Source organism: Nerophis ophidion, linkage group LG21 (genome assembly GCF_033978795.1).
Source record: "Nerophis ophidion isolate RoL-2023_Sa linkage group LG21, RoL_Noph_v1.0, whole genome shotgun sequence".
NCBI classification, from domain to species: domain Eukaryota; kingdom Metazoa; phylum Chordata; class Actinopteri; order Syngnathiformes; family Syngnathidae; genus Nerophis; species Nerophis ophidion.
The window spans coordinates 38,247,619-38,274,830 of record NC_084631.1 but is presented as its reverse complement, the minus strand read 5'-3'; the positions used below and the strand labels follow the sequence as shown (position 1 = coordinate 38,274,830).

At 42.2% G+C, this 27,212-nt stretch overlaps 2 protein-coding genes across 12 annotated transcripts in view; both read right to left on the bottom strand.

Annotated features, from left to right (window-relative positions):
* The window catches only part of trim71 (tripartite motif containing 71, E3 ubiquitin protein ligase), a 63,007-nt gene extending 52,107 nt beyond the window's left edge, over window positions 1–10,900 (bottom strand). For 8 of the 10 annotated variants that reach the window (XR_009803545.1, XR_009803544.1, XR_009803546.1 and 5 more), the window contains exon 1: window positions 7,968–10,900. Coding sequence is in view for 2 of the 10 variants with exons in the window: in XM_061882567.1 (XP_061738551.1) it covers window positions 7,968–8,684 (717 nt within the window). In the remaining 8 variants the exon portion in view is untranslated. The remainder of the gene's footprint in view (window positions 1–7,967) is intronic. The other 2 variants (XM_061882567.1, XM_061882566.1) reach the window with 2 other exon arrangements.
* Window positions 10,901–18,247: 7,347 nt separating this feature from the next.
* Window positions 18,248–27,212, bottom strand: part of topaz1 (testis and ovary specific TOPAZ 1) — a 66,451-nt gene continuing 57,486 nt past the window's right edge. For both annotated transcript variants that reach the window (XM_061882565.1, XM_061882564.1), the window contains 2 exons: window positions 26,712–26,898; window positions 18,248–18,567 (listed from right to left, as the gene is read on the bottom strand). In XM_061882565.1, coding sequence (XP_061738549.1) covers window positions 18,372–18,567; window positions 26,712–26,898 — 383 coding nt within the window. In that variant the 3' untranslated portion in view covers window positions 18,248–18,371. The remainder of the gene's footprint in view (window positions 18,568–26,711; window positions 26,899–27,212) is intronic.

Genomic DNA, 27,212 nt, shown 5'->3' with positions numbered 1-27,212 from the left:
GTTATAGGTCAAATAATAATTAGGATTATTTTTATCAATATTGAAATCCTGATTATTAATCATGATTATTCATTATGTTAGTTAAAACGGTGTCAACATCAGGTCATTTGTAATATCTCCAAAATGCTCTAGATCAGGGGTCTCAAACTCAATTTACCTGGGGGCTACTGGATGCAGAAACTGGGTGAGGCTGGGCCGCGAGAAAAGATTTCTTAAAAAAAATCTAACATGAACTTATTAATGAATTCACCTTTTTTGAATGGCCTTCCCGCCATGGCAACATACTTGCCAACTCTCACAATCTTTCTGGGAAACACCCGAACATCAGCGTCCCTCCCGACAATCTCCCGGGGCAATCATTCTCCCGGTTTTCATTCTTACAACAATATTAAGGGCGTGCCGTGATGGCACCACCTTTAGCGTCTTCTACAACCTGCCGTCTCATCTACTTTTCCACCATACAAACAGTGTGCCGGCCCAGTCACATATCGTATGAGGCTTCTGCAGACCCACGGAATTGACTGCAAGACATACTTGATCAACAGCCATACAGGTCACACTGAGGGTGGCCGTTTAAACAACTTTAACACTGTTACAAATATGCGCCACACTGTGAACCCACACCAAACAAAATTGACAAACACATTTTGGGAGAACATCCGCACCGTAACACAACATAAACACAACAGAACAAATACCCAGAACCCAATGCAGCCCTAACAATTCCGGGCTACAAAAGGGGTGGGGCTGGGGGGGCGGGGTGTATATTGTAGCCTGGAAGAGTCATGACTGCATGGAATTCTGGGTATTTGTTCTGTTGTGTTCATGTTGTGTTACGGTGCGGATGTTCTCCCAAAATGTGTTTGTCAATCTTGTTTGGTGTGGGTACACAGTGTGGCGCATGTTTGTAACAGTGTTAAAGTTGTTTATACAGCCACTTTCAGTGTGACCTGTATGGCTGTTGATCAAGTATGTCTTGCAGTCGCTTACTGCGTCTGCAGAAGTCAAATACAATATTAGGTTGGGTTGGCACGATATTTGTACTGGTGGTAGAGGACGCCAAAGACTGAGCCCCCACGGTGCCCCATTGATATTGTTGGGGTGAAATTCAGGAGAATGATTACCCCTAGAAGGGCACTGAAAATTGGGAGTCTCCTGGAAAAAAACGAGGGTTTACAAGTATGACACCGTAAAGCACCATCCATATAAAACTCACGGGCCGCACCAACATTAAATTTTCACATCAAGGTTCGGGCCGCAAAATAACGTTTCGCGGGCCGAGTGTTTGAGACCTGTGCTCTAGATAAACATTATCTTTATGTTAAAAAACAAATATTTGTCTTTTTGTTCATTAATAGTATCAGTGTGTCAGATCTTTTATTACAAGATGCCTTTATCTCTCCTTTTACATTTTCATAGAAAGAATTATTTTTTAAGTTATGTACATACTGTAATTCCTTGAATATAAAGTATGCGCCTGCCTAGAATTACTGCCGGGTCAAACTTGTTTCGCAAAACAATTAGCGCATGCTTAGCACTACCACCAGCTCAGGATTAACGCCGGGTCAAACTCCTTTCGTGAAATATTATTTTTATTAGCGCATGTCTAGAATTTTTGCCGGGTCAAACTTGTTTTGCCAAATAATTAGTATATGCCTAGACTTTCCGCCGAGTCAAACTCGTCACGTCACGAGTGACACTTCACCTGTCATCATTTTCAAAATGGAGGAGGCTGATTTCAATCATTTGAAATCGCATAAAGGGAAGAAGATTAAGAGCTATTCAGTAGGATTTAAGGTCCAAGCTATTGAATATGCTAAAAAGAACAGTAAGCAGCTATGTTTTGTTAATATACCGTAGCTGCGTGTGTCAAATATGAGTCATTAAATGACTCCCGCCTCCTGGTGGTAGAGGGCGCTAGTGATCCTTCTTGCGACTACTGGGCTGCAGAGGAAGTGATAACAAGCAGCAAGAGTGAGCAGCGTGTTTTTATTTTTTCCTCTCGCTTGCACTTTTAACATGGAGGATTACATATCTAAAATAAAACTGTTTTTCAAACTGGACTTTCAATCCAAGCAGGAGGTAATAAAGGAAGATCTCCATCAAGACAGAGAGACTTTTAAAACTGAAGAAAGATAAGGAAGACTTCTATAAACAAGTTATCGATGCTTTTGATCAGAGGGAGCTGCGCATGGACTTCATTTATAAGTAAAGGTAAGACCATAATAACATTATTTTTTTATTAAATGTGCTTTTCATGATGGTATCCTTACATCACACTCCAATTTTTAAGTCCAGGCCTAAATTTACCGCATGCCTTTGGTAAACGCCGGAGTGAGAAGAGGTTTTAAAATAATTAGCGCCCCGGCGGCAATTCAAGGAAATATGGTATGCCAAAACATCAGGTGTGGGGGACAAGACACAGAATGCAGGGACCACCATGACTGGGAAGTAGCAGATCTTACTGGAAAGGCAAGCCCGCCTATTTACTGGCATTGCAAGCAAGGGGGGGAGGGGATGGTGGCGCCTGCAGGTCTCTGGAAACGACACCCTTATAATCAATAACTAATAATAACCTTGTGTAACAATTCACCAGTCAGAAAAACAAAATGGCTGCCCCTATTTCAGTCCTTATTTACATCAAAATGACGTTCTAGCTTTATTACTATGGATGGAGTTAAACATTTCTAGTGCTTTTTATAAGTAGTCCCTCTCTCAAGCAGTGTTTCCCCTAATACTAAGTAATGTGTTATATGGTTCCATTGGCAGCAAAACAGGCACAAAGCATAATACTACCGCCACCATGCTTGACGGTAGGCTTGGTGTTCCTGGGATTAAAGGCCTCACCTTTTCTCCTCCAAACATATTGCTGGGTATTGTGGCCAAACAGCTCACTTTTTGTTTAATTTGACATCACATGGACAAAGATAAGACCTTCAGGAGGAAAGTTATGTGGTCAGATGAAACAAAATTGGAGCTGTTTGGCCACAAACAACTCTTGTGGATGTATTTAGTGATGTGCAGTAATGATCAGGGAAGACAAATGGACTCACAGCTGATGCTGGCAGAAGAGGACTGTAGATAAACTAGTGAGCATCACTTTGCATTTCCCTATCAAACTAAAAGTGTGGAAAAACTGTGATTGATATCCACAACTTGATGAAACTATAGACTGACTACCATTAGCTTGCTAACTTAAAAAAAGAGATTAAGCTATTAAAAGCATTATAGCCCAATGTAAAGTTGCATAAACACACGTGTGTAAACAAACAGTATTCACATAAAGTTGCGCACACACACACACACACACACACACCACACACACGTGTAAACAAACAGTGTTCACATAAAGTTGCACACACACACACGTGTGTAAACAAACAGTATTCACATAAAGTTGCATACACACACAAACATGTGTAAACAAACAGTATTCACATAAAGTTGCACACACACACACACACACACACACACGTAAACAAACAGTGTTCACATTAGGTTGCACACACACACACGTGTGTAAACAGACAGTATTCACATAAAGTTGCCCACATACACATGTGTAAACAAACAGTATTCACATAAAGTTGCATACACACACGTGTGTAAAAAAACAGTATTCACATAAAGTTGCACACACACACAAACATGTGTAAACAAACCAGTATTCACATAAAGTTGCACACACACACACACACACACACACACACACACGTGTAAACAAACAGTATTCATATAAAGTTGCACGCACACATTCACACACACACGTGTAAACAAACAGTATTCACATAAAGTTGCACACACACACACACACACGAGTGTAAACTAACAGTATTCACATTTAGTTGCACACGCACACACGTGCAAACAAACAGTACTCACATAAAGTTGCACACACACACACGTATGTAAACAATCAGTACTCACATAAAGTTGCACACACACACACGTGTGTAAACAAACAGTATTTACATAAAGTAGCATACACACACAAACATACGTGTGTAAACAAACAGTATTCACATAAAGTTGCACACACACACGTGTGTAAACAAACAGTATTTACATAGTTGCATACACACAAACATACGTGTGTAAACAAACAGTATTTACAAAAAGTTGCATACACACACACACACACATGTGTAAACAAACAATATTCACATAAAGTTGCATACACACACACACATGTGTAAACAAACAATATTCACATAAAGTTGCACACACACACACACGTGTATTTATTTAAAAAAAACATTCTAAAATGTTTACAAATTAAAATGGAAGATGAACATTTCAAACACGAATAAAGTTAATTAACATTCATCCATCCATTTTTTACCGCTTATTCCCTTTGGGGTCAAAACAAAACAATAATTAATGTCTCCTCTACCAGGAATGTATACAGGATTTATTTTAGTTACTACAAAAAGAGAATATAACTTTGTTTAAAGATTTTAGTGTGTGTATAAGTACTTTGAGAGCACATTCAAGAATAATGTGGTAAAATAATAACCGTGGGCAGAATATTATCTAGCTATAAAATCTATGCTTTTGCTTGTGAGATGAGGCCCCCCCCTCCTCAACACAGACACAACTTTCTATTGCTTTTTCTTGTGATTGTTGATCAAGTAAAAACATTTTGCTAACAGAGTATACTTTATTTCTATTATTTCTTTCATTCCAATTACAAAACCGGTTTCCATATGAGTTGGGAAATTGTGTTAGATGTAAATATAAACGGAATACAATGATTTGCAAATTCTTTTCAATCCATATTCAGTTGAATATGCTACAAAGACAACATATTTGATGTTCAAACTCATAAACTTTATTTTTTATTTTTTGCAAATAATCATTAACTTTAGAAAATAATGCCAGCAACACGTGACAAAGAAGTTGGGAAAAGTGGCAATAAATACTGATAAAGTTGAGGAATGCTCATCAAACACTTATTTGGAACAGCCCACAGGTGTGCAGGCTAATTGGGAACAGGTGGGTGCCATGATTGGGTATAAAAACAGCTTCCCAAAAAATGCTCAGTCTTTCACAAGAAAGGATGGGGCGAGGTACACCCCTTTGTCCACAACTGCGTGAGCAAATAGTCAAACAGTTTAAGAACAAACTTTCTCAAAGTGCAATTGCAAGAAATTTAGGGATTTCAACATCTACGATCCATAATATCATCAAAAGGTTCAGAGAATCTGGAGAAATCACTCCACGTAAGCGGCATGGCCGGAAAACAACATTGAATGAACGTGACTTTCAATTTTTCAGACGGCACCGTATCAAAAACTGACATCAATCTCTAAAGGATATCACCACATGGGCTCAGGAACACTTCAGAAAACCACTGTCACTAAATACAGTTGGTCGCTACATCTGTAAGTGCAAGTTAAAGCTCTACTATGCAAAGGGAAAGCCATTTATCAACAACATCCAGAAACACCGCCGGCTTCTCTGGGCCCAAGATCATCTAAGATGGACTGATGCAAAGTGGAAAAGTGTTCTGTGGTCTGACGAGTCCACATTTCAAATTGTTGTTGGAAATATTCAACATTGTGTCATCCGGACCAAAGGTGAAGCGAACCATCCAGACTGTTATCGACGCAAAGTTCAAAAGCCAGCATGTGTGATGGTATGGGGGTGCATTAGTGCCCAAGGCATGGGTAACTTACACCTCTGTGAAGGCACCATTAATGCTGAAAGGTACATACATGTTTTGGAATAACATATGCTGCCATCTAAGCGCTTTCTTTTTCATGGAAGCCCCTGCTTATTTCAGCAAGACAATGCCAAGCCACATTCAGCAAGTGTTACAACAGCGTGGTTTCGTGAAAAAAAGAGTGCAGGTACTTTCCTGGTCTGCCTGCAGTCCAGACCTGTCTCCCATTAAAAATGTGTGGCTCATTATGAAGCGTAAAATACGACAGCGGAGACCTCGGACTGTTGAACGACTGAAGCTCTACATAAAACAAGAATGGGAAAGAATTCCACTTTCAAAGCTTCAACAATTAGTTCCTTCAGTTCCCAAACGTTTATGGAGTGTTGTTAAAAGAAAAGGTGATGTAACACAGTGGTGAACATGCCCTTTCCCAACTACCTTGGCACGTGTTGCAGCCATGAAATTCTAAGTTAATTATTTGCAAAAAATAAATAAAGTTTATGAGTTTTAACATCAAATATCTTGTCTTTGTAGCATATTCAACTGAATATGGGTTGAAAAGGATTTGCAAATCATTGTATTCCGTTTATATTTACATCTAACACAATTTCCCAACTCATATGGAAACGGGGTTTGTATGTGGAATCTAAGTGAAAGGCTATATTTGCATTATGGTCTATTTCCATCCATCCATCCATCCCTTTACTAGGGCTTGTCGATCGCTAATTAGGTCTCCAAATCATGTTGACAATAATATGGTTTATCATTTGTAGCTCAATATATGCTGAAGATGTATTTGTCAGTGCTGGAAGATGAGCATATGCAAATGATCAATATGGCAGATGTCAAAGCCCAAGTTGGATTTAGGGCAGGGCGATATATGAATATATTGGATATAGGGCGGGTTTGTCTCTGTGCGATACAGAAAATGACTATATGGTGATATTGGAGTATACATTCTTTTAGCTGCGGGCATTACACTACAGCAGGGGTCACCAACGCGGTGCCCGCGGGCACCAGGTCGCCCGTAAGGATCAGATTAGTCGCCCGCTGGCCTGTTCTAAAAATAGCTCAAATAGCAGCACTTACCAGTGAGCTGCCTCTATTTTAAAAATGTTTTATTTACTAGCGAGCTGGTCTCGCTTTGCTTGACATTTTTTAATTCTAAGAGAGACAAAATTCAAATAGATTTTGAAAATCCAAGAATATATTTTTAAGACTTCATCTTCACATTTTTAAATAAATTCATTTATTTTTTTACTTTGCTTCTTATAACTTTCAGAAAGACAATTTTAGAGAAAAAAATACAGCCTTAAAAATTATTTTAGGATTTTTAAACACATATACCTTTTTACCTTTTAATTTCCTTCCTCTTCTTTCCTGACAATTTAAATTAATGTTCAAGTAAATTTATGTTTTCATTGTAAAGAATAATAAATACATTTAAATTTAATTCTTCATTTTAGCTTCTGTTTTTTCGATGAAGAATATTTTCGAAATAATTCTTCAAATTTATGATTAAAATTCCCCAAAAATATTCTGGCAAATCTAGAAAATCTGAAGAATTAACTTTAAATATTTTTTTAAAGTCTTTAGAATTTATTTTAATTTTTTTGTCCTGGAAAATCTAGAAGAAATAATGATTTGTCTTTGTTAGAAATATATCTTGGTCCAATTTGTTATATATTCTAACAAAGTGCAGATTTTAACCTACTTAAAACATGTTATCAAAATTCTAAATGAATCTTAATCAGAAAAAATGACTAATAATGTTCCAAAAATTCTTTTTTTAATTTTTTCAAAAAGATTTGAATTAGCCAGTTTTTCTCTTCTGTTTTTCGGTAGAATTTTGAATTTGAAAGAGTCGAAATTGAAGATAAACTATGTTTCAAAATGTAACTTTCATTTTTTTCGTGTTTTTTCCTCTTTTAAACTGTTTTTTTCATTATTTATTCTCTACAAAAAACCTTCCGTAAAAGGAAAAAAAAATGTACGACGGAATGACAGACAGAAATACCCATTTTTCTTTATATTTATCTGTTTCTATATATATTTATTGTGAGGAATCATTAAGATGATCAGTGTTTCCACAAAGATAAATATCATTAATCATTAATAACATAGAGTTAAAGGTAAATTGAGCAAATTGGCTATTTGTGGTCATTTATTTAAGTGTGTATCAAACTGGTAGCCCTTCGCATTAATCAGTACCCAAGAATAGCTCTTGGTTTCACTGGAGTGGCGAGCGGGCCGTCTGATACGGACTTGGACAAAGTAGGGAAACGGTCGGCGGGCGTCTCACCTGGTTGTCGTGGTGCGGGCAGTAGCTGATGTGATCCTGGAAGAGGGTCAGCAGTGTAAAGTTGTTCTGCAGGGACTGAGCGAGCGCCACCGACTGGCCGGGGTTGCTGTTGACCCGGCTCAGGTGGAGGTTCTCTCCTAGCCTCTCCATGAAGTGGTCCTTGGTCAGCCTGACCCGCTGGTGGGCACGCACACAGTTGTCGCACAGGTACTCCTGGCAGTCCAGGCAGTGGGAGGTGGCCAGGTTCTCCTCGTCGCAGGAGCTGCACTGAGGCTCTCCCATGAGGTGAGGGTGCAGGAGGCCTCCGGGGGTGTGATGGAAGCCAGAGGAGCCCAAGCCCACATTATGGTGGTGGCCGTTCTTGTTCTGGACCTGCTCCTCCGTGTTCACCACCACGTCCAACAGGTTGCTGAAGAGGAAGTTGGAGGAAGGCAGGGAGTCCACCCCGGCCTCGGAGATGGACACCTTCTGGTCGCAGGTGGGGCAGCGCAGCTTGAGGGGGTCGCCGGGGCAACGCTGGCCCTCCAGGCACTGCCTGCAGAAGACGTGGAGGCAGGGCAGGACGTGGAGTCTCCTGCTGGTCTGGCTGGAGGAGGAGGTGTGCGAGGAGGAGGAGGAGGAGGAGGTGGAGGAGCTGGAGGAAATGGGAGCGGAGGAGCCGCACAGCTCCTTGCAGAGGGGACACGTCTGCAGGTCCGAGTCTGGGAAGGAAGCCATCTGCGGCGTCAGCACAAACACCTGACAGCCGAGCTGGACATCTGGACACACGTCCGGCTGATGCTTGGAGGTATCTGCAGGGTCAGGTGGACATCTGGACACACCTGTGTGGAGGCCACTTGCTTGGGAGTATCTGTAGCGTCAGGTGGACATCTGGACACACCTGTGCGGAGGTATCTGCTGCGTCAGGTGGACATCTGGACACACCTGTGCTGAGGCCACTTGCTTGGAGGTATCGTCAGTGTCAGGTGGACATCTGGACAGACCTGTGTGGAGACCGCTTGCTTGGAGGTATCTTTAGTGTCAGGTGGATATCTGGACACACCTGTGTGGAGACCGCTTGCTTGGAGGTATCTGCAGCATCAGGTGGACGTCTGGACACACCTGTGCGGAGGTATCTGCTGCGTCAGGTGGACATCTGGACACACCTGTGCGGAGGCCACTTGCTTGGAGGTATCTTTAGTGTCAGGTGGATATCTGGACACACCTGTGTGGAGGCCACTTGCTTGGAGGTATCTGCAGCGTCAGGTGGATGTCTGGACACACCTGTGTGGAGGTATCTGCAGCGTCAGGAGGACATCTGGATACACCTTTGTGGAGACCGCTTGCTTAGAGGTATCTGCAGCATCAGGTGGACATCTGGACACACCTGTGCGGAGACCACTTGCTTGGAGGTATCTTTAGTGTCAGGTGGATGTCTGGACACACCTGTGTGGAGGCCACTTGCTTGGAGGTTTCTACAGCGTCAGCTGCACGTCTGGACACACCTGTGTGGAGGTATCTGCAGCGTCAGGTGGACATCTGGACACACCTGTGTGGAGGCCACTTGCTTGGAGGTATCTACAGCAACAATCCACCTGTGTGGAGGCCAATTGCTTGGAGGTATCTACAGCGTCAGCTGGACGTCTGGACACACCTGTGTGGAGGTATCTGCAGCGTCAGGTGGACGTCCGGACACACCTTTGTGGAGGCCACTTGCTTGGAGGTATCTGCAGCGTCAAGTGGACTTCTGGACACACCTGCGTGGAGGTATCTGCAGTGTCAGGTGGACATCTGGACACACCTGTGTGGAGGTATCTGCAGCGTCAAGTGGACTTCTGGACACACCTGCGTGGAGGTATCTGCAGTGTCAGGTGGACATCTGGACACACCTGTGTGGAGGCCACTTGCTTGGAGGTATCTACAGCGTCAGGTGGACGTCTGGACACACCTGTGTGGAGGCCACTTGCTTGGAGGTATCTACAGCGTCAGGTGGACGTCTGGACACACCTGTGTGGAGGCCACTTGCTTGGAGGTATCTGCAGCGTCAGGTGGATGTCTGGACACACCTGTGTGGAGGCCACTTGCTTGGAGGTATCTGCAGCGTCAGGTGGATGTCTGGACACACCTGTGTGGAGGTATCTGCAGCGTCAGGTGGACATCTGGACACACCTTTGTGGATCCCACTTGCTTGTAGGTATCTGCAGCGTCAGGTGGACGTCCGGACACACCTGTGTGGAGGTATCTGCAGCGTCAGGTGGACATCTGTTCACACCTTTGTGGATCCCACTTGCTTGTAGGTATCTGCAGTGTCAGCTGGACACACCTGTGTGGAGGTATCTGCAACGTCAGGTGGACGTCCGGACACACCTGTGTGAAGGTATTTGCAGCGTCAGCATAAACACCTTCCGGCGGACACCTGGACACACCTGTGTGGAGGCCACTTGCTTGGAGGTATCTGCAGTGTCAGCACAAACACCTTCCGGTGGAAGTAGATGTCACTTGCTTGAGGTAGATTGATGATTTGTACATAAGTCCTGATGAGCCAGCAGGGAAAATGGAGGCAGTCATAAAAAGAGTCGGTGGAGGGGGTCGCTCTCCAACTTCTCCTCCCCCAACATGAGCAGCACACAGCAGCTAAATGTTCCTCGTCGCCCCGCTGCCAGGGGCGAAGCTGGGACCCCAGTGGCGGTCAATAGTGCATCCAAGCCGGCATAGCTTGGTAGACAGACGAGCGTCCACCTGGTGCGAGGCAGCCCTCGGAGCTCTCGGAGCCCCACTCGCCTGCTTCCTGTCGGCCAGCAGGAATTCCACGAGCACCGTCCTAAGAAGGCGTGGGACGTGGGGGGGGAAAAGTCGGTGGTCTCCGATGATGTCCGAGTCCACACGCGGCTTGAAGTTGTCGTCAGTCCGCCATGAAGACACGTTCACTCGCTCACTCAGCCCCGATGACTGGCTGAGGGGGGAGGGGGCGGGGGGAGGGGGAGGAATGGATTCACTTCCGCTGCAGAGACAGGGAGGGGGAGGGTGGTTGTGCGCAGGCGTACAACAGCGCCAGCTTTAAATGGCTTTCAGTAAACCAGGGGTGTCCAAACTTTTTCCACAGAGGGCCGCACACGGAAGAATTTAAGCACGCGGAGGCCGTTTTGATATTTTTCATTTTCAAACCATAACAAAATATATGGATTTTTTTTTTCATCCTTAGGGTTCCTTGGCAGTATAGAGGGTCTCAGTCACTAAAATGTTAAAAATAAGTCAAATTATTATTTATTTAATGCTTACAGTAAATCTCTATATCAACTTGAGGTTGATATAAAGTAAAACAAATAAGGTTTTATGCCTTTCCTGTCAAAGAAAACTTTGTTTTTTATAGTAAAACTGAAATATGCAGTATTTAGATGGATAAATAGAACTTTATTGATTCCTTCAGGAGAGTTCCTTTATTTAGCAATTAAAGCCCTCACAGATCAATAATGCAGGACACCATTGATTTTAATTAATATTTTTGAGTAATCACAGTGAAAAGTTAAATAAAATCCTACTAATTATATTTTTGAGATCCGAAAGGTTCCCCACTCATAAAGTGATGCATTTTTAGTAGTTTTATTTTTACTTTTAACACTTAAATTTCAAGAACAACTTCCGATATATCTGTCGATTTTAAGTTTGAACTATTATTTTGTTTGTTTTATGCTCTTTTGTCAAAACTTTGATGTTTTTATATGGCAACCACACAACATATGCAATATTTTTTCCACATAAAACATTTTAAAGTGATAATTTTTAAGGTTTTTCTGTCCTTTTATTCATTTTGAGCAACAGAAAAAAAAGAAAAAGACAAAAGGAAAAAAAACTGCCTGCATGGCAGCTTTGTGTCAACATTGCCACTTTTTTCTCATTAGATTTCACCTCATTCCACTTTTTTATTTATTTTTGCAATACTATCAATTTTGTAGTTTTTGCAGAATGTGTGGTGGGCCGGTAAACGATTAGCTGTGGGTCACAAATGGCCCCCGGGTCACACTTTGGACACCCCTGCAGTAAACTGTAGGCATTTTAAACTCCGGTACATACTGACTTTGAAATACAAACAATAAAACATAAGAACAATAAGCCACTTCTTCTCATTAAAAGTAGTCATTTGCCAGCAGCATGACGATTGACGTTGATACCAGCTGGAGCCTAAATCCGGGGAATCCAGTGTGCCCAAAATGTGGCCCCAGGGGCAATTTTTGTCAGCAAGATAGAATACACTGATAGGGAGAACTTTTTATTTACATGATAAGTCGGATGTGTCTTTACCTCCGTGGCGGAGGCTCCGCCGAACCCCTGAGGCCGACTCACCGAACCCCTAGGGTGAACCACTGCCTTAGAAAATGTTCACATGAAACACTATTACACACCTTAGACAATGTTCACATGAAACACTATTACACACCTTACACAATGTTCACATGAAACACTATTACACACCTTAGACAATGTTTACATGAAACATTATTACACACCTTACACAATGTTCACATGAAACACTATTACACACCTTAGACAATGTTCACATGAAACACTATTACACACTTTAGACAATGTTCACATGAAACACTATTACACACCTTAGACAATGTTCACATGAAACACTATTACACACCTTAGACAATGTTCACATGAAACACTATTACACACCTTAGACAATGTTCACATGAAACACTATTACACACCTTAGACAATGTTCACATGAAACACTATTACACACCTTAGACAATGTTCACATGAAACACTATTACACACCTTAGACAATGTTCACATGAAACACTATTACACACCTTAGACAATGTTCACATGAAACACTATTACACACCTTACACAATGTTCACATGAAACACTATTACACACCTTACACAATGTTCACATGAAGCACTATTACACACCTTAGACAATGTTCACATGAAACACTATTACACACCTTAGACAATGTTCACATGAAGCACTATTACACACCTTAGACAATATTCACATGAAACACTATTACACACCTTAGACAATGTTCACATGAAACACTATTACACACCTTAGACAATGTTCACATGAAACACTATTACACACCTTAGACAATGTTCACATGAAGCACTATTACACACCTTAGACAATGTTTACATGAAACATTATTACACACCTTACACAATGTTCACATGAAACACTATTACACACCTTAGACAATGTTCACATGAAACACTATTACACACTTTAGACAATGTTCACATGAAACACTATTACACACCTTAGACAATGTTCACATGAAACACTATTACACACCTTACACAATGTTCACATGAAACACTATTACACACCTTACACAATGTTCACATGAAGCACTATTACACACCTTAGACAATGTTCACATGAAGCACTATTACACACCTTAGACAATGTTCACATGAAACACTATTACACACCTTAGACAATGTTCACATGAAACACTATTACACACCTTACACAATGTTCACATGAAACACTATTACACACCTTAGACAATGTTCACATGAAACACTATTACACACCTTAGACAATGTTCACATGAAACACTATTACACACCTTAGACAATGTTCACATGAAACACTACTACATACCTTAGACAATGTTCACATGAAACACTGACACCTTAGACAATGTTCACATGAAACACTATTACACACCTTAGACAATGTTCACATGAAACACTATTACACACCTTAGACAATGTTCACATGAAACACTATTACACACCTTAGACAATGTTCACATGAAGCACTATTACACACCTTAGACAATATTCACATGAAACACTATTACACACCTTAGACAATGTTCACATGAAACACTATTACACACCTTAGACAATGTTCACATGAAACACTATTACACACCTTAGACAATGTTCACATGAAACACTATTACACACCTTAGACAATGTTCACATGAAACACTATTACACACCTTAGACAATGTTTACATGAAACACTATTACACACCTTACACAATGTTCACATGAAACACTATTACACACCTTAGACAATGTTCACATGAAACACTATTACACACCTTAGACAATGTTCTCATGAAACACTATTACACACCTTAGACAATGTTCACATGAAACACTATTACACACCTTAGACAATGTTCACATGAAACACTATTACACACCTTACACAATGTTCACATGAAACACTATTACACACCTTACACAATGTTCACATGAAGCACTATTACACACCTTAGACAATATTCACATGAAACACTATTACACACCTTAGACAATGTTCACATGAAACACTATTACACACCTTAGACAATGTTCACATGAAACACTATTACACACCTTAGACAATGTTCACATGAAACACTATTACACACCTTAGACAATGTTCACATGAAACACTATTACACACCTTAGACCATGTTCACATGAAACACTATTACACACCTTACACAATGTTCACATGAAACACTATTACACACCTTAGACAATGTTTACATGAACCACTATTACACACCTTAGACAATGTTCACATGAAACACTATTACACACCTTAGACAATGTTCACATGAAACACTATTACACACCTTAGACAATGTTCACATGAAACACTATTACACACCTTAGACAATGTTCACATGAAACACTATTACACACCTTAGACAATGTTCACATGAAACACTATTACACACCTTACACAATGTTCACATGAAACACTATTACACACCTTACACAATGTTCACATGAAGCACTATTACACACCTTAGACAATGTTCACATGAAACACTATTACACACCTTAGACAATGTTCACATGAAACACTATTACACACCTTACAGAATGTTCACATGAAGCACTATTACACACCTTAGACAATGTTCACATGAAACACTATTACACACCTTAGACAATGTTCACATGAAGCACTATTACACACCTTAGACTATGTTCACATGAAACACTGACACCTTAGACAATGTTCACATGAAACACTATTACACACCTTAGACAATGTTCACATGAAACACTGACATCTTAGACAATGTTCACATGAAACACTATTACACACCTTAGACAATGTTCACATGAAACACTATTACACACCTTACACTATGTTCACATGAAACACTATTACACACCTTACACAATGTTCACATGAAACACTATTACACACCTTAGACAATGTTCACATGAAGCACTATTACACACCTTAGACAATGTTCACATGAAACACTATTACACACCTTAGACAATGTTCACATGAAACACTATTACACACCTTAGACAATGTTCACATGAAACACTATTACACACCTTAGACAATGTTCACATGAAACACTATTACACACCTTAGACAATGTTCACATGAAACACTATTACACACCTTAGACAATGTTCACATGAAACACTATTACACACCTTAGACAATGTTCACATGAAACACTATTACACACCTTAGACAATGTTCACATGAAACACTATTACACACCTTAGACAATGTTCACATGAAACACTACTACACACCTTAAACAATGTTCACATGAAACACTATTACACACCTTAGACAATGTTCACATGAAACATTATTAGATAATGTTAAGGGTGTACCCCGCCTACCGCCCGAATGTAGCTGAGATAGGCTCCATCACCCCCCACGGCCCCAAAAAGCAGTAGAAAATTGATGGAGGGGAGATGAAACAGTATTAGACATTTTAGACAATTTTTAAGATGAACCAATATTAGACACATCCTGGTCTTGTGAAGGCCTACCTTGACTTATATTACATATTTACATTGATATATATATATTTTTTATTTCAAATATGCAAACAGACAAAAGCAAGTCTGATCCAATACAGTGATGTAGCCTTGACAGCAGTTATAACAAAATGAAAACAATGGAGAATAAATAACGAAAACAAATGAGCATTGGACTTGCTTTTTTTGTTTTTGTTATTACATATTTGAAAAGGAGTGAGAAGAAGATTACTGTATTTTCCGCACTATAAGGTGCACCTTCAATGAATGGCCTATTTTAAAACGTTGTTCATATATAAGGCGCATAGAATAGATGCTACAGTAGAAGCTGGGGTTATGTTCTGCATCCTTTAGATGGAGCTGCGCTAAAAGGAATGTCAATAAAACAGTCAGGTCAGTCAAACTTCATTAATAGATTACAAACCAGAATTCTGACAACTCTGGTCACTCCCAAAATGAATAAACAGCTGTTTTATTATTTTCCCCGGTTCAAAAAACACGTAAAAAACAGTCTGATACTGTTACGGTAAATCACACGTTAGTGCAATCACAATATAGTAACACTGGAAATAGTACAAAGCAAGAATATATCAATAACTCAACGTTGCTCAAACGATAATGTCACACAACACACAAAATAAACATGTAAAGCTATCCCAGCATGCACCGCGTGCTTCTTCTTCTACGAGGGAAAATAAGGTCGGCGGCTGCTTACCGTAGTTGAAAGACCTCCATCCATCCATTTCTACCGCTTATTGTGGCTGTATATTTTGGTCCGTATATAAGGCGCACCGGATTATAAGGCGCACTGTCAGCTTTTGAGAAAAATTGAGGTTTTTAGGTGCGCCTTATAGTGCGGAAAATACGGTACATAAATGATAAATATATACATACATATGCACACCTTTACCCTTTACCACTCCTGATCAAGGAAATGGTATCATGCCACAGCAGCAGCACCACACTCTTCTGTAACACAAACAAGCCAATATCAAACCCCTACTTCATCTCTGTATCTCTGGAATACCATGGACCTATACTTCTTTTTAAACTGCTTCATGACTTGCCTTCCGGCAGCTCTCACACACACATGAATAAACAATTGTGTGTTTGGTTTGGGCTGTGGCTACAAATAATCCCAACTGAATGGGTCCTGAGAAACATTTACAGTAAAGCCTGAAGCACCGATAAAGGAAATGGAAAAGTATTGGCACACGTAATTGTGTCTTCCAATAAGAGGTGAGGTAATTGTCTATTAGACACATACATCACGGCACAGCTGGCGTCAGGCAACAACATTAATGGCTCTTTTCCTCCCCCAAAACAGTCTGAATCCTAAACACAAAGCAAATTAAAGCTGCAAGCAGCAATGGACGGGACCGACTTTTGCTGGTGTTTCCTGCCTTTACCCAGACAACATATCTTTATCTGCACATTACCTACCTTCTCTGTATCCTGGAGTCAAACTGGTGGCTCCTTCTTTCACCCAGTCAACATATCTTTACCCGCACAGTACCTACCTTCTCTGCATTGTGTGGTCACGCCGGTGCTTCCTGATTTTAAGCGGCCAACTTGAGACGGCAGTAGCATCAGCGCAGCGGTTCTCTGAAGGCTCGTAAAATCAAAACCGGAGCAGTTAGAAAAACTCTTTCGTCAACTTTTAATCAGAAGGGTTCAATCTCTCTCCTGTGGTAGTTTGAATCCGACACAACAAACGCGCTCAGAGGAGATAATGTTTGAAAAAAGGTGACAGGTTTTACAAAACTTTTTTTTTGAAGGGGTTTTTGCCAACTTCCTGTTGATTTTTGCTGAAGGATGTCAATGGATGAAATGTAGGTCTAAGTGAGACCTACATAGAGGTATTTGTTTCATGTCTTTATGACATTCCTACCGGAACTTACAAGCAGTTTTGTCTGTTTTCTTCACAAGAGCAGTTTTGTCAGTGTTTTATTCCTAGGGGGCGCCAGAGCGCAATTTTTAATTTTTTTAAAATTTTTTTTATTTTTATTAGATCGCAATTTTTATCAGTCTTGATGTGTGTGTCGAGTTTGGAAGCATTTTAAGGTGGTCAAATTACAGCTCAAAGAGGCAGAAATGACATTTTTTAGGAAAGTTTTGTTTTGAAGGGGTTTTTGCCAACTTCCTGTTGATTTTTGCTAAAGGATGTAAGTGAATGAAATGTAGGTCTTAGTCAGATCTACATAGAGGTTTTTGTTTCATGTCTACGACATTCCTAACGGAAGCTACACGCAGTTTTGTCTGTGTTTTTTCCTAGGGGGTGCTAGAGCGCAATTTTGAGTCCTGATGTGTGTGTTAAATTTGGTGAGTTTTGAAGCATGTTAAGGGGGGTCAAATTACAGCTTAAAGAGGCGGCAGTATAATAAAAATAATAAAACCTTCAAAATACAATAGGGTCCTTTGTCCCAAAGGGACATTCGGTCCCTAATGATGAAATGTTCATTAGTTTCTCAGAGTAAATATCTGTAAGAAACACAAGAGTGTTGGAAAAAAGGCCACAGACAAACGAGGTGCTTTTGTGTAGCAGAACTTTTAAAGCAGAACTTTGAATAAAAACATTATAAACAAAAATATACATGGACATAATTGAACTGCCACTAATATACAATAATTCAGTCAAACATGGACCACTCACTTAAGTCCACACCTGGTTAGCCCACGCTTGGTTATTGTGCAGCCAGCGCTGGGCCGAGGCCAGGCTGAGGGTGAAGACTTGCTCCTGGGAGGAGTTGACAGCGGTGTAGTGCAGCAGCAGTTTGGGCTGAAGCAAGCACGCAGCAGCCAGCAGGCGGCTGCCGGCCAGCAGGTAATCGCTCTCGCTCTCCTGAGTCCTGGTGGAGAAGGGACAAATCATTAAGGGTGTCAAATAAAGAAAAAACATTTTTGAATGAATTTAGATTTTTATGCGTAAATATTTTTAACTGCTTAAAAAAAAAATCCAGCCATTTTATGAAACAAAGCCATTCATGTAATATTAGAATGTATCTATTTTATGTAGTTAATCATAAAACTGGCACCCAAAGTATGAATAGAATAGAAAGTACTTAATTTAACCCCTGGGGAAATTCAGCACCACAGTTCGCTCACAATAGACAATACTAATTATCAATAAAAGACACCATATTATATATATAATATATGCAGTCCTGGGTTCAAATCCAGGCTCGGGATCTTTCTGTGTGGAGTTTGCATGTTCTCCCCGTGAATGCGTGGGTTCCCTCTGGGTACTCCGGCTTCCTCCCACTTCCAAAGACATGCACCTGGGGATAGGTTGATTGGCAACACTAAATTGGCCCTAGTGTGTGAATGTGAGTGTGAATGTTGTCTGTCTATCTGTGTTGGCCCTGCGATGAGGTGGCTACTTGTCCAGGGTGTACTCCGCCTTCCGCCCAATTGTAGCTGAGATAGGCGCCAGCGCCCACCGCGACCCCAAAAGGGAATAAGCGGTAAAAAATGGATGGATGGAATAATATATATTCTACAAACGCTGTTACCATATGAGTTGGAAAATTGTGTTAGATGTAAATATAAACAGAATACAATGATTTGCGAATCCCTTTCAACCCATATTCAGTTGAATATGCTACAAAGACAACATATTTGATGTTCAAACTGATAAACATATTTTTTGTGCAAATAATCATTAACTTTAGAATTTGATGCCAGTAACACGTGACAAAGAAGTTGGGAAAGGTGGCAATAAATACTGATAAAGTTGAGGAATGCTCATCAAACACTTATTTGGAACATCCCAAAGGTGTGCAGGCTAATTGGGAACCGGTGGGTGCCATGATTGGGTATAAAAACACCTTCCATGAAATGCTAAGTAATTCACAAACAAGGATGGGGCGAGGGTCATCACTTTGTAAGCAAATTGTCAAAACAGTTTTAGAACAACATTTCTCAACGAGCTATTGCAAAGAATTTAGTGATTTTACCATCTACGGTCCGTAAAATCATAAAAAATTTCATAGAATCTGGACAAAATCACTGCACGTAAGCGATAAAATTACAGACTTTTGATCCCTCAGGCGGTACTGCATCAAAACCCGACATCAGTGTGTAAAGGATATCACCACATGGGCTCAGGAACACTTCATAAAACCACTGTCAGTAACTACAGTTGGTCGCTACATCTGTAAGTGCAAGTTAAAACTCTGCTATGCAAAGCAAAACCCATTTATCAACAACACCAAGGAACGCCGCCGGCTTGGCTTGGCCCGAGCTGATCTAAGATGGACTGATGCAAAGTGGAAAAGTGTTCTGTGGTCTGACGAGTCCACATTTCAAATTATATTTGGAAACAGAGGACGTGGTGTCCTCCAGAACAAAGAGGAAAATAACCATTCAGATTGTTATAGGCGCAAAGTTCAAAAGCCAGCATCTGTGATGGTATGGGGGTGCATTAGTGCCCAAGGCATGGGTAACTTACGCATCTGTGAAGGCATTATTAATGCTGAATGGTCCATACAGGTTTTGGAGCAACATATGTTGTCATCCAAGCAACGTTATCATGGATGCCCCTGCTTATTTCAGCAGGACAAGTGTTACAACTGCGTGGCTTCGTACAAAAAAAAAAGAGTACGGGTACTTTCCTGGCCTGCCTGCAGTCCAGACCTGTCTCCCATGGAAAATGTGTGGCGCATTATGAAGCGTAAAATACGACAGCGGAGACCCCGGACTGTTGAACGACTGAAACTCTACATAAAGCAAGAATGTGAAAGAATTCCACTTTCAAAGCTTCAACAATTAGTTTCCTCAGTTCCCAAACGTTTATTGAGTGTTGTTAAAAGAAAAGGTGATGTAACACAGTGGTGAACATGCGCTTTCCCAACTACTTTGGCACGTGTTGCAGGCATGAAATTCTAAGTTAATTATTATTTGCAAAAAAAAAATAAAGTTTATTAGTTTGAACATCAAATATCTTGTCTTTGTAGTGCATTCAACTGAATATGGGTTGAAAATAATTTGCAAATCATTGTATTCCTTTTATATTTACATCCAACACAATGTCCCAACTCATATGGAAACGGGGTTTGTAGAATAGAAAGTACTTTATTGATCCCTGGGGGAAATCCAGCACCACAGTTCGCTCACAATAGACAACAATAATAATCAATAATATATAACATATATTATGTATATAATATTTGAATAATATGAATAAATTCTACATTTAAGTGTAGTCAAGAAGGAACATATGCATTATACAGTCTGATGGCTGTCGATATGAAGGACCTCCTGTGACGTTCCGTGTTGCATTTTGGGAGTCTGAGCCATCCACTGAACGTGCTTATTCTCTCTGCCAGGTCCGAGTGTAGTGGGTGGGAGGTGTTGTCCATAATGGCTAGGAGTTTTGCTAGACTTCTCCTCTCGGATACCACCGCCAGAGAGTCTAGCTCCACTCCCACCACGTTACTGGCCTTCTCTACCAGCTTGTCCAGTCTGTTTGTGTCCCTCGCTCTCAGCCCGCTGCCCCAGCGTACAAGAAGACGCCCGCCACCACCGACTCGTAGAACATCTTCAACATCTTTGTACAGACGTTGAAGGATCCTAGCCTCCTGAAGAAGTACAGGGGGCTCTGTCCCTTCTTGTAGAGGGCCTCAGCATGTTTTGACCCATTCAGCTTGTTGTCCATGTGTACACCGAGGTATTTATAATCCTCAACCATGCCCACATCCACCCCATTGACGGAAACAGGGGGTCGCTGAAGTACTCCTCCTCCTTCCCAGGTCCACAACCAGCTCCTTGGTCTTCGTCACATTGAGCTGGAGGTGGTTCTTTCCACACCATGTGAAAAAGTCCTCCACCAGTGTCCTGTATTCCTCATCATCACAATCCTCAATACACCCCACTATCGCAGAGTCATCAGAAAACTTCTGAAGGTGTCAGGACTCTGATTAATAGTGGAAATCGGTGGTGTAAATGGTGAAGAGGACTGTGCCCTGCGGGGCCCCGGTGTTGCTGACCAGCCTGTCAGACACTAAGTCCTGCAGTCGCACGTACTGTGGTCTGTCAGTCAGGTAATCTACAACCCAGGACACCAAGGGGGCCTCCACCTGCATCTTCTCCAACTTCACACCCAGTAGCCCAGGCCGTATGGTATTAAAAGCACTGGAGAAGTCAAAAAAACACGACCCTCACACTGCTCGCAGGCTTGTCGAGGTGGGCGTGGGCTCGGTTCAGCAGGTAGATGACTGCGTCCTCCACTCCCAGTCGGGGCTGGTAGGCGAATTGGAGTGGGGTTTGACTGTAGGGCGGAGTTGTTCCAGGACCAACCTCTCCATGGTTTTCATGATATGGGAGGTTAGTGTGGGGACTTTCTGCAGCCTAAGGCTCATGTTGAAGATGTGCTGGAGCACACCACACAGCTGTGGGGCGCAGGCTTTGAGCACCCTGGGTCTCACACGGTCAGGACCCGCGGCCCTGCCTGTGTGTAATTTATTTAGCTGTGCATTCATCTGTTCTGCAGACAGACACACTGGGGGAGGGCGGGGTCATCATTCGGAGCCACTGTGTCAAACCTGTTAAAGAACTGGTTTAGCTCATTGGCCCTGTCTTTGTCTCCGTCCACCCCCCTACACCCGACAGTTTGAGGCCGGTGATGGTCTGCATACCTCTCCAAACCGCCTTGATGTTGTTGTCCTTCAGTTTCCCTTCCAGCTTCCTCCTGTAGTTCTCCTTGGCCTCCTAAAGTTTGGTCTTCAGCAGAACCTGAACTCTTTTCACCTCCTCCCCGTTACCAGCATTGAATGCCCTCTTCTTCTCATTCAGTATGGCTTTGCTGTCTTTGGTCACCCACGGCTTGGTGTTTGGGTAGCAGGTGACTGTCTTTGATGGGACATTTGAGTCAACACAGAAGTTGATCTAGTCTGTGATGCACTCTGTGAGCCCGTCAATCTCCTCACCATGAGGCTCCATGAGCACCTGCCAGTCAGTTACCTCAAAACAGCCATGTAGTGACTTTTGGACCCCTTCTGACCACCTTCTCACAGTTTTTTTGGTCACAGGCAGTCTTTTGACCAGAGGCACATAACAGGGGTTGAGGTAAACAAGGTTGTGGTCTGACCGGCCCAGCTCTTGTAGTGCTATGGAGCTATACGCATCCTTGATGTTTGCATACAGCAGGTTTAGGATCTTATTTCCTCTGGTGTGGCAGCTAACATACTGAGTGAAGTTGGGGAGTGATTTGTCCATAGTAACATGGTTAAAATCCCCCGAGATGAGGATGAGAGCTTTCGGGTGCTGGGTTTGTAATCTGGCCATGGAGCTGTGGATGACGTTACTGGAAGCTGCAGCGTTAGCAGAGGGGGGGGATGTATACTGCCATCACGATAACATGCGGAATCTCCCTGGGCAAATAATATGGTCTGAGTCCTACAGCTAAAATTTCTATATTCCGGTCACAGTTCCTCTCTAGGTCGTCCTCAGACGAACCTTCTATCGTTGCTTCCAGTCATCCCGATTCCCCAAACATTTGGCCAGTTCCTTAGTACTCTGAGCTCCTGCATCCTTCTTGAGTATGTCCACGTATGTTAGTGTGGGACGTCCTCTTGACCGATGCCCATGTGTTGGTTCCCACAGCACCAATTTGCTGGCTGGCAGCTCCTGATGCCTTTGGCAGTGTCCTGCTAGTCTCATTCTCCTTACAGCAATCTTCTCGCTCGACCTTGGTATTCCCTTGTAGAGGATTCTGTTGGTTACGTGCGCACTCTTGTTGATGTTATGCACTGCACTTAGCATCCTGGTGTAGCAACCATCCAGAGACTTCTCCAGGGTTGGCTTCAGGGTCCAGCATTCGTTGCCATAGAGGAGAACAAACTTAACTGTCACATATAAGAAGCTGAGTTTGATTTGGCTGGGGAGGTTGGAGTTCCATACACTGGTCATGCAGTTTAGGGAGTGCCTTCCTCACTTTTAGATCTTGCTCAGTTGAGTTGACCCATGCGCCCAGGTATTTGAAGTCCTCAACTTCTTTCAGCACAGTGCCTCTTGCTGTTACCAGAGGTTGAAGTTCTGGTGGAACGTTCTAGGTCATGACCTCAGTTTTCTTGGCATTTAGTCTAAGGCCAACCTTGGCGCACTCTAGCTCTACCCTGTGTAGTAGTTATTGTGCTTGTTGACAGTGGCGCTCTTTTATTGTGATATGACCGGGATGACAATATTTCTTATTAATAAAAAAATAAAAGCCCCCCCTCCTTTCCGCTTGCCGTTGGTCCGGTCCCGGTCAGCGCGCACCTTTTCAAAGCCGTTTATAGAAACGTTACTATCCGGAACATCGTCATGCAGCCACGTCTCAGTAAAACTAATTAGGCTACACTCACAATATTCTTTCTGACTACCAGCAAGCACCGACAACTCATCCATTTTATTTGCCAGACAGCGCACGTTACCCATGACGACGGAAGGAAGATATGGTTTATATCTTCTTCTCTCCTTCCTTGCTTCAGCCCTCTTCTGTCTCGAGTGTCTTCTTTTCCCTCGACAGCCACAAGCACCTCCATAAGTCCCTTTTAGCTCCTGCGGAATCTGGTTAGTTACCGCCGGGTCCGTCAGCTGGATGCTAATAACTGGTGCCGCTAACAACTGTTCCCTGGTGTAGATGAAAGAGCCTCTGCACTGTTGTTGCCCGTCTGAGCTCAACATTAGCGTCCACATTCCAGTAAGACGAACAAAACACTTCTAAACTGCATGTTTAGATGGGCACGACTTGATAAAAAGTAAATGTAGATTAAATGTAAAAGTATGCAAAAGTAAGTCGGACACGTTTCCAGTGAGAGTTGGACTCCGCCAAGGCTGCCCTTTGTCACCGATTCTGTTTATAACTTTTATGGACAGAATTTCTAGGCGCAGTTAAGGCGTTGAGGGGTTCCGGTTTGGTGGCCGCAGGATTAGGTCTCTGCTATTTGCAGATGATGTGGTCCTGATGGCTTCATCTGGCCGGGATCTTCACCTCTCACTGGCCGAGTGTAAAGCGACCGGGATTAGAATCAGCACCTCCAAGTCCGGATCCATGGTTCTCGCCCGAAAAAGGGTGGAGTGCCATCTGTGGGTTGGGGAGGACACCGTGCCCCAAGTGGAAGAGTTCAAGTACCTCAGAGTCTTGTTCACGAGTGAGGGAAGAGTGGATCGCCAGAACGACAGGCGGATTGGTGCGGCGTCTTCAGTAATGCGGATGCTATATCGATCCGTTGTGGTGAAGAAGGAGCTGAGCCGGAAGGCAAAGCTCTCAATTTACTGGTCGGTCTACATTCCCATCCTCACCTATGGTCATGAGCTTTGGGTCATGACCGAGAGGACAAGATCACGGGTACAAGCGGCCGAAATGAGTTTCCCCCGCCGGGTGGCGGGGCTCTCCCTTAGAGATAGGGTGAGAAGCTCTGCCATCCGGGAGGAGCTCAAAGTAAAGCCACTGCTCCTCCACATGGAGAGGAGCCAGATGAGGTGATTCGGGAATCTGGTCAGGATGCCACCTGAACGCCTCCCTAGGGAGGTGATTAGGGCACGTCCAACCGGTAGGAGGCCACGGGGAAGACCAAGGACACGTTGGGAAGACTATGTCTCCAAACTGGCCTCGGGATCCCCCGGGAAGAGCTGGACAAAGTGGCTGGGGAGAGGGAAGTCTGGGCTTCTCTGCTTAGGCTGCTGCTGCCGCAACCCAACCTCGGATAAGCGGAAGAAGATGGATGGATGAGTATACAAAAGTACAAAACAAACAAAGACAAAAGACAAAGACGGAGGAAACTCCATCAGCGGCCGTCTAGATCGACGCATGCGCACTACTAAGTATGTATTGAAGAAGTACTGATGTTGAATGAAGAATGGATTATGAATAGAATAGTTGTCACCAAAAACCAAATGGAATCATGTAGTGGCCAAAGATTCCAATGATTGTGTAGAGCAGTGGTTCTCAACCTTTTTTCAGTGATGTACCCCCTGTGAACATTTATTTGATTCAAGTGCCCCCTAATCAGAGCAAAGCATTTTTGGTTGAAAAAAAGATATAAAGAAGCAAAATACAGCACTATGTCATCAGTTTCTGATGACATTCAGTGGCCTAGTGGGTAGAGTGTCCGCCCTGAGATCGGTAGGTGGTGAGTTCAGACCCCGGCTGAGTCATACCAAAGACTATAAAAATGGGACCCATTGACTTCCTGCTTGGGACTCAGCATTAAGGGTCGGAATTGGGGGTTAAATCACAATAAATGATTCCCGGGCGCGGCACTGCTGCTACCCACTGCTCCCCTCACCTCCCAAGGGGTGATCAAGGGTGATGGGTCAAATGCAGAGAATAATTTCGCCACACCTTGTGTGTGTGACAATCATTGGTACTTTACTTTAACTTTATTAAGTTGTATAACAGTGCAAAATATTGCTCATTTGTAGTGGTCTTTCTTGAACTATTTGGGAGAAAGAGATAGAAAAATAACTAAAAAACAGCACTATGTCATCAGTTTCTGATTTATTAAATTGTATAACAGTGCAAAATATTGCTCATTTGTAGTGGTCTTTCTTGAACTATTTGGGAGAAAAAGATAGAAAAATAACTAAAAACTTGTTGAAAAATAAACAGGTGATTCAGTTATAAATAAAGATTTCTACACATAGAAGTAATCATCAACTTAAAGTGCCCTCTTTGGGGATTGTAATAGAGATTCATCTGGTTTCATGAACTTAATTCTAAACATTTCGCCGCAAAAAAAAAAATCTTTAACATCAATATTTATGGAACATGTCCACAAAAAATCTAGCTGTCAACACTTAAGATTGCATTGTTGTATTTTTTTCACAGTTTATGAACTTACATTCATATTTTGTTGAAGTATTATTCAATAAATATGTTTATAAAGGATTTTTGAATTGTTGATATTTTTAGAATATTTTTTTTTTTAAATCTCACGTACCCCTTGGCATACCTTCAAGTACCCCCAGGGGTACGCGTACCCCCATTTGAGAACCACTGGTGTAGAGCTACCTCTTGAGGGTGATGCTGAGGGTGGACGGTGTGATCTCTGAGAGGGGCAGAACAGCATAGGCGTTGACGGCGATGAACATCTCATATGCGAGCGCCACCTCCTCTTCTACCAGTTGACTGGGGACCATCAGTGCCATCAACCCGGGGGGGGCGGATATGGCGGGGTAGTAGCCAGCAGTTAGAGAGTCTTTGGAGCACACAGATAGTGGGAGTGAGTCAACATTTGTACACTTCAGCCTTCCTTTTGCAGAGTTCAGACTATATGTGATTGATCGTGGCGCCACACCACGGCAAAACAATAGAAGCCACACCTTAAAAAAAAAAAAATGTAAGAAATGTAATGACTGAATGGATACACACAACCAAAAGTGAACATTGACATGTGCAAAAGCAGTAATGTATGATACAAACCCTGTATCCATTTGAGTTGGGAAATCGTGTTAGATGTAAATATCAACGGAATACAATGATTTGCAAATCCTTTTCAACCCATCTTCAAGG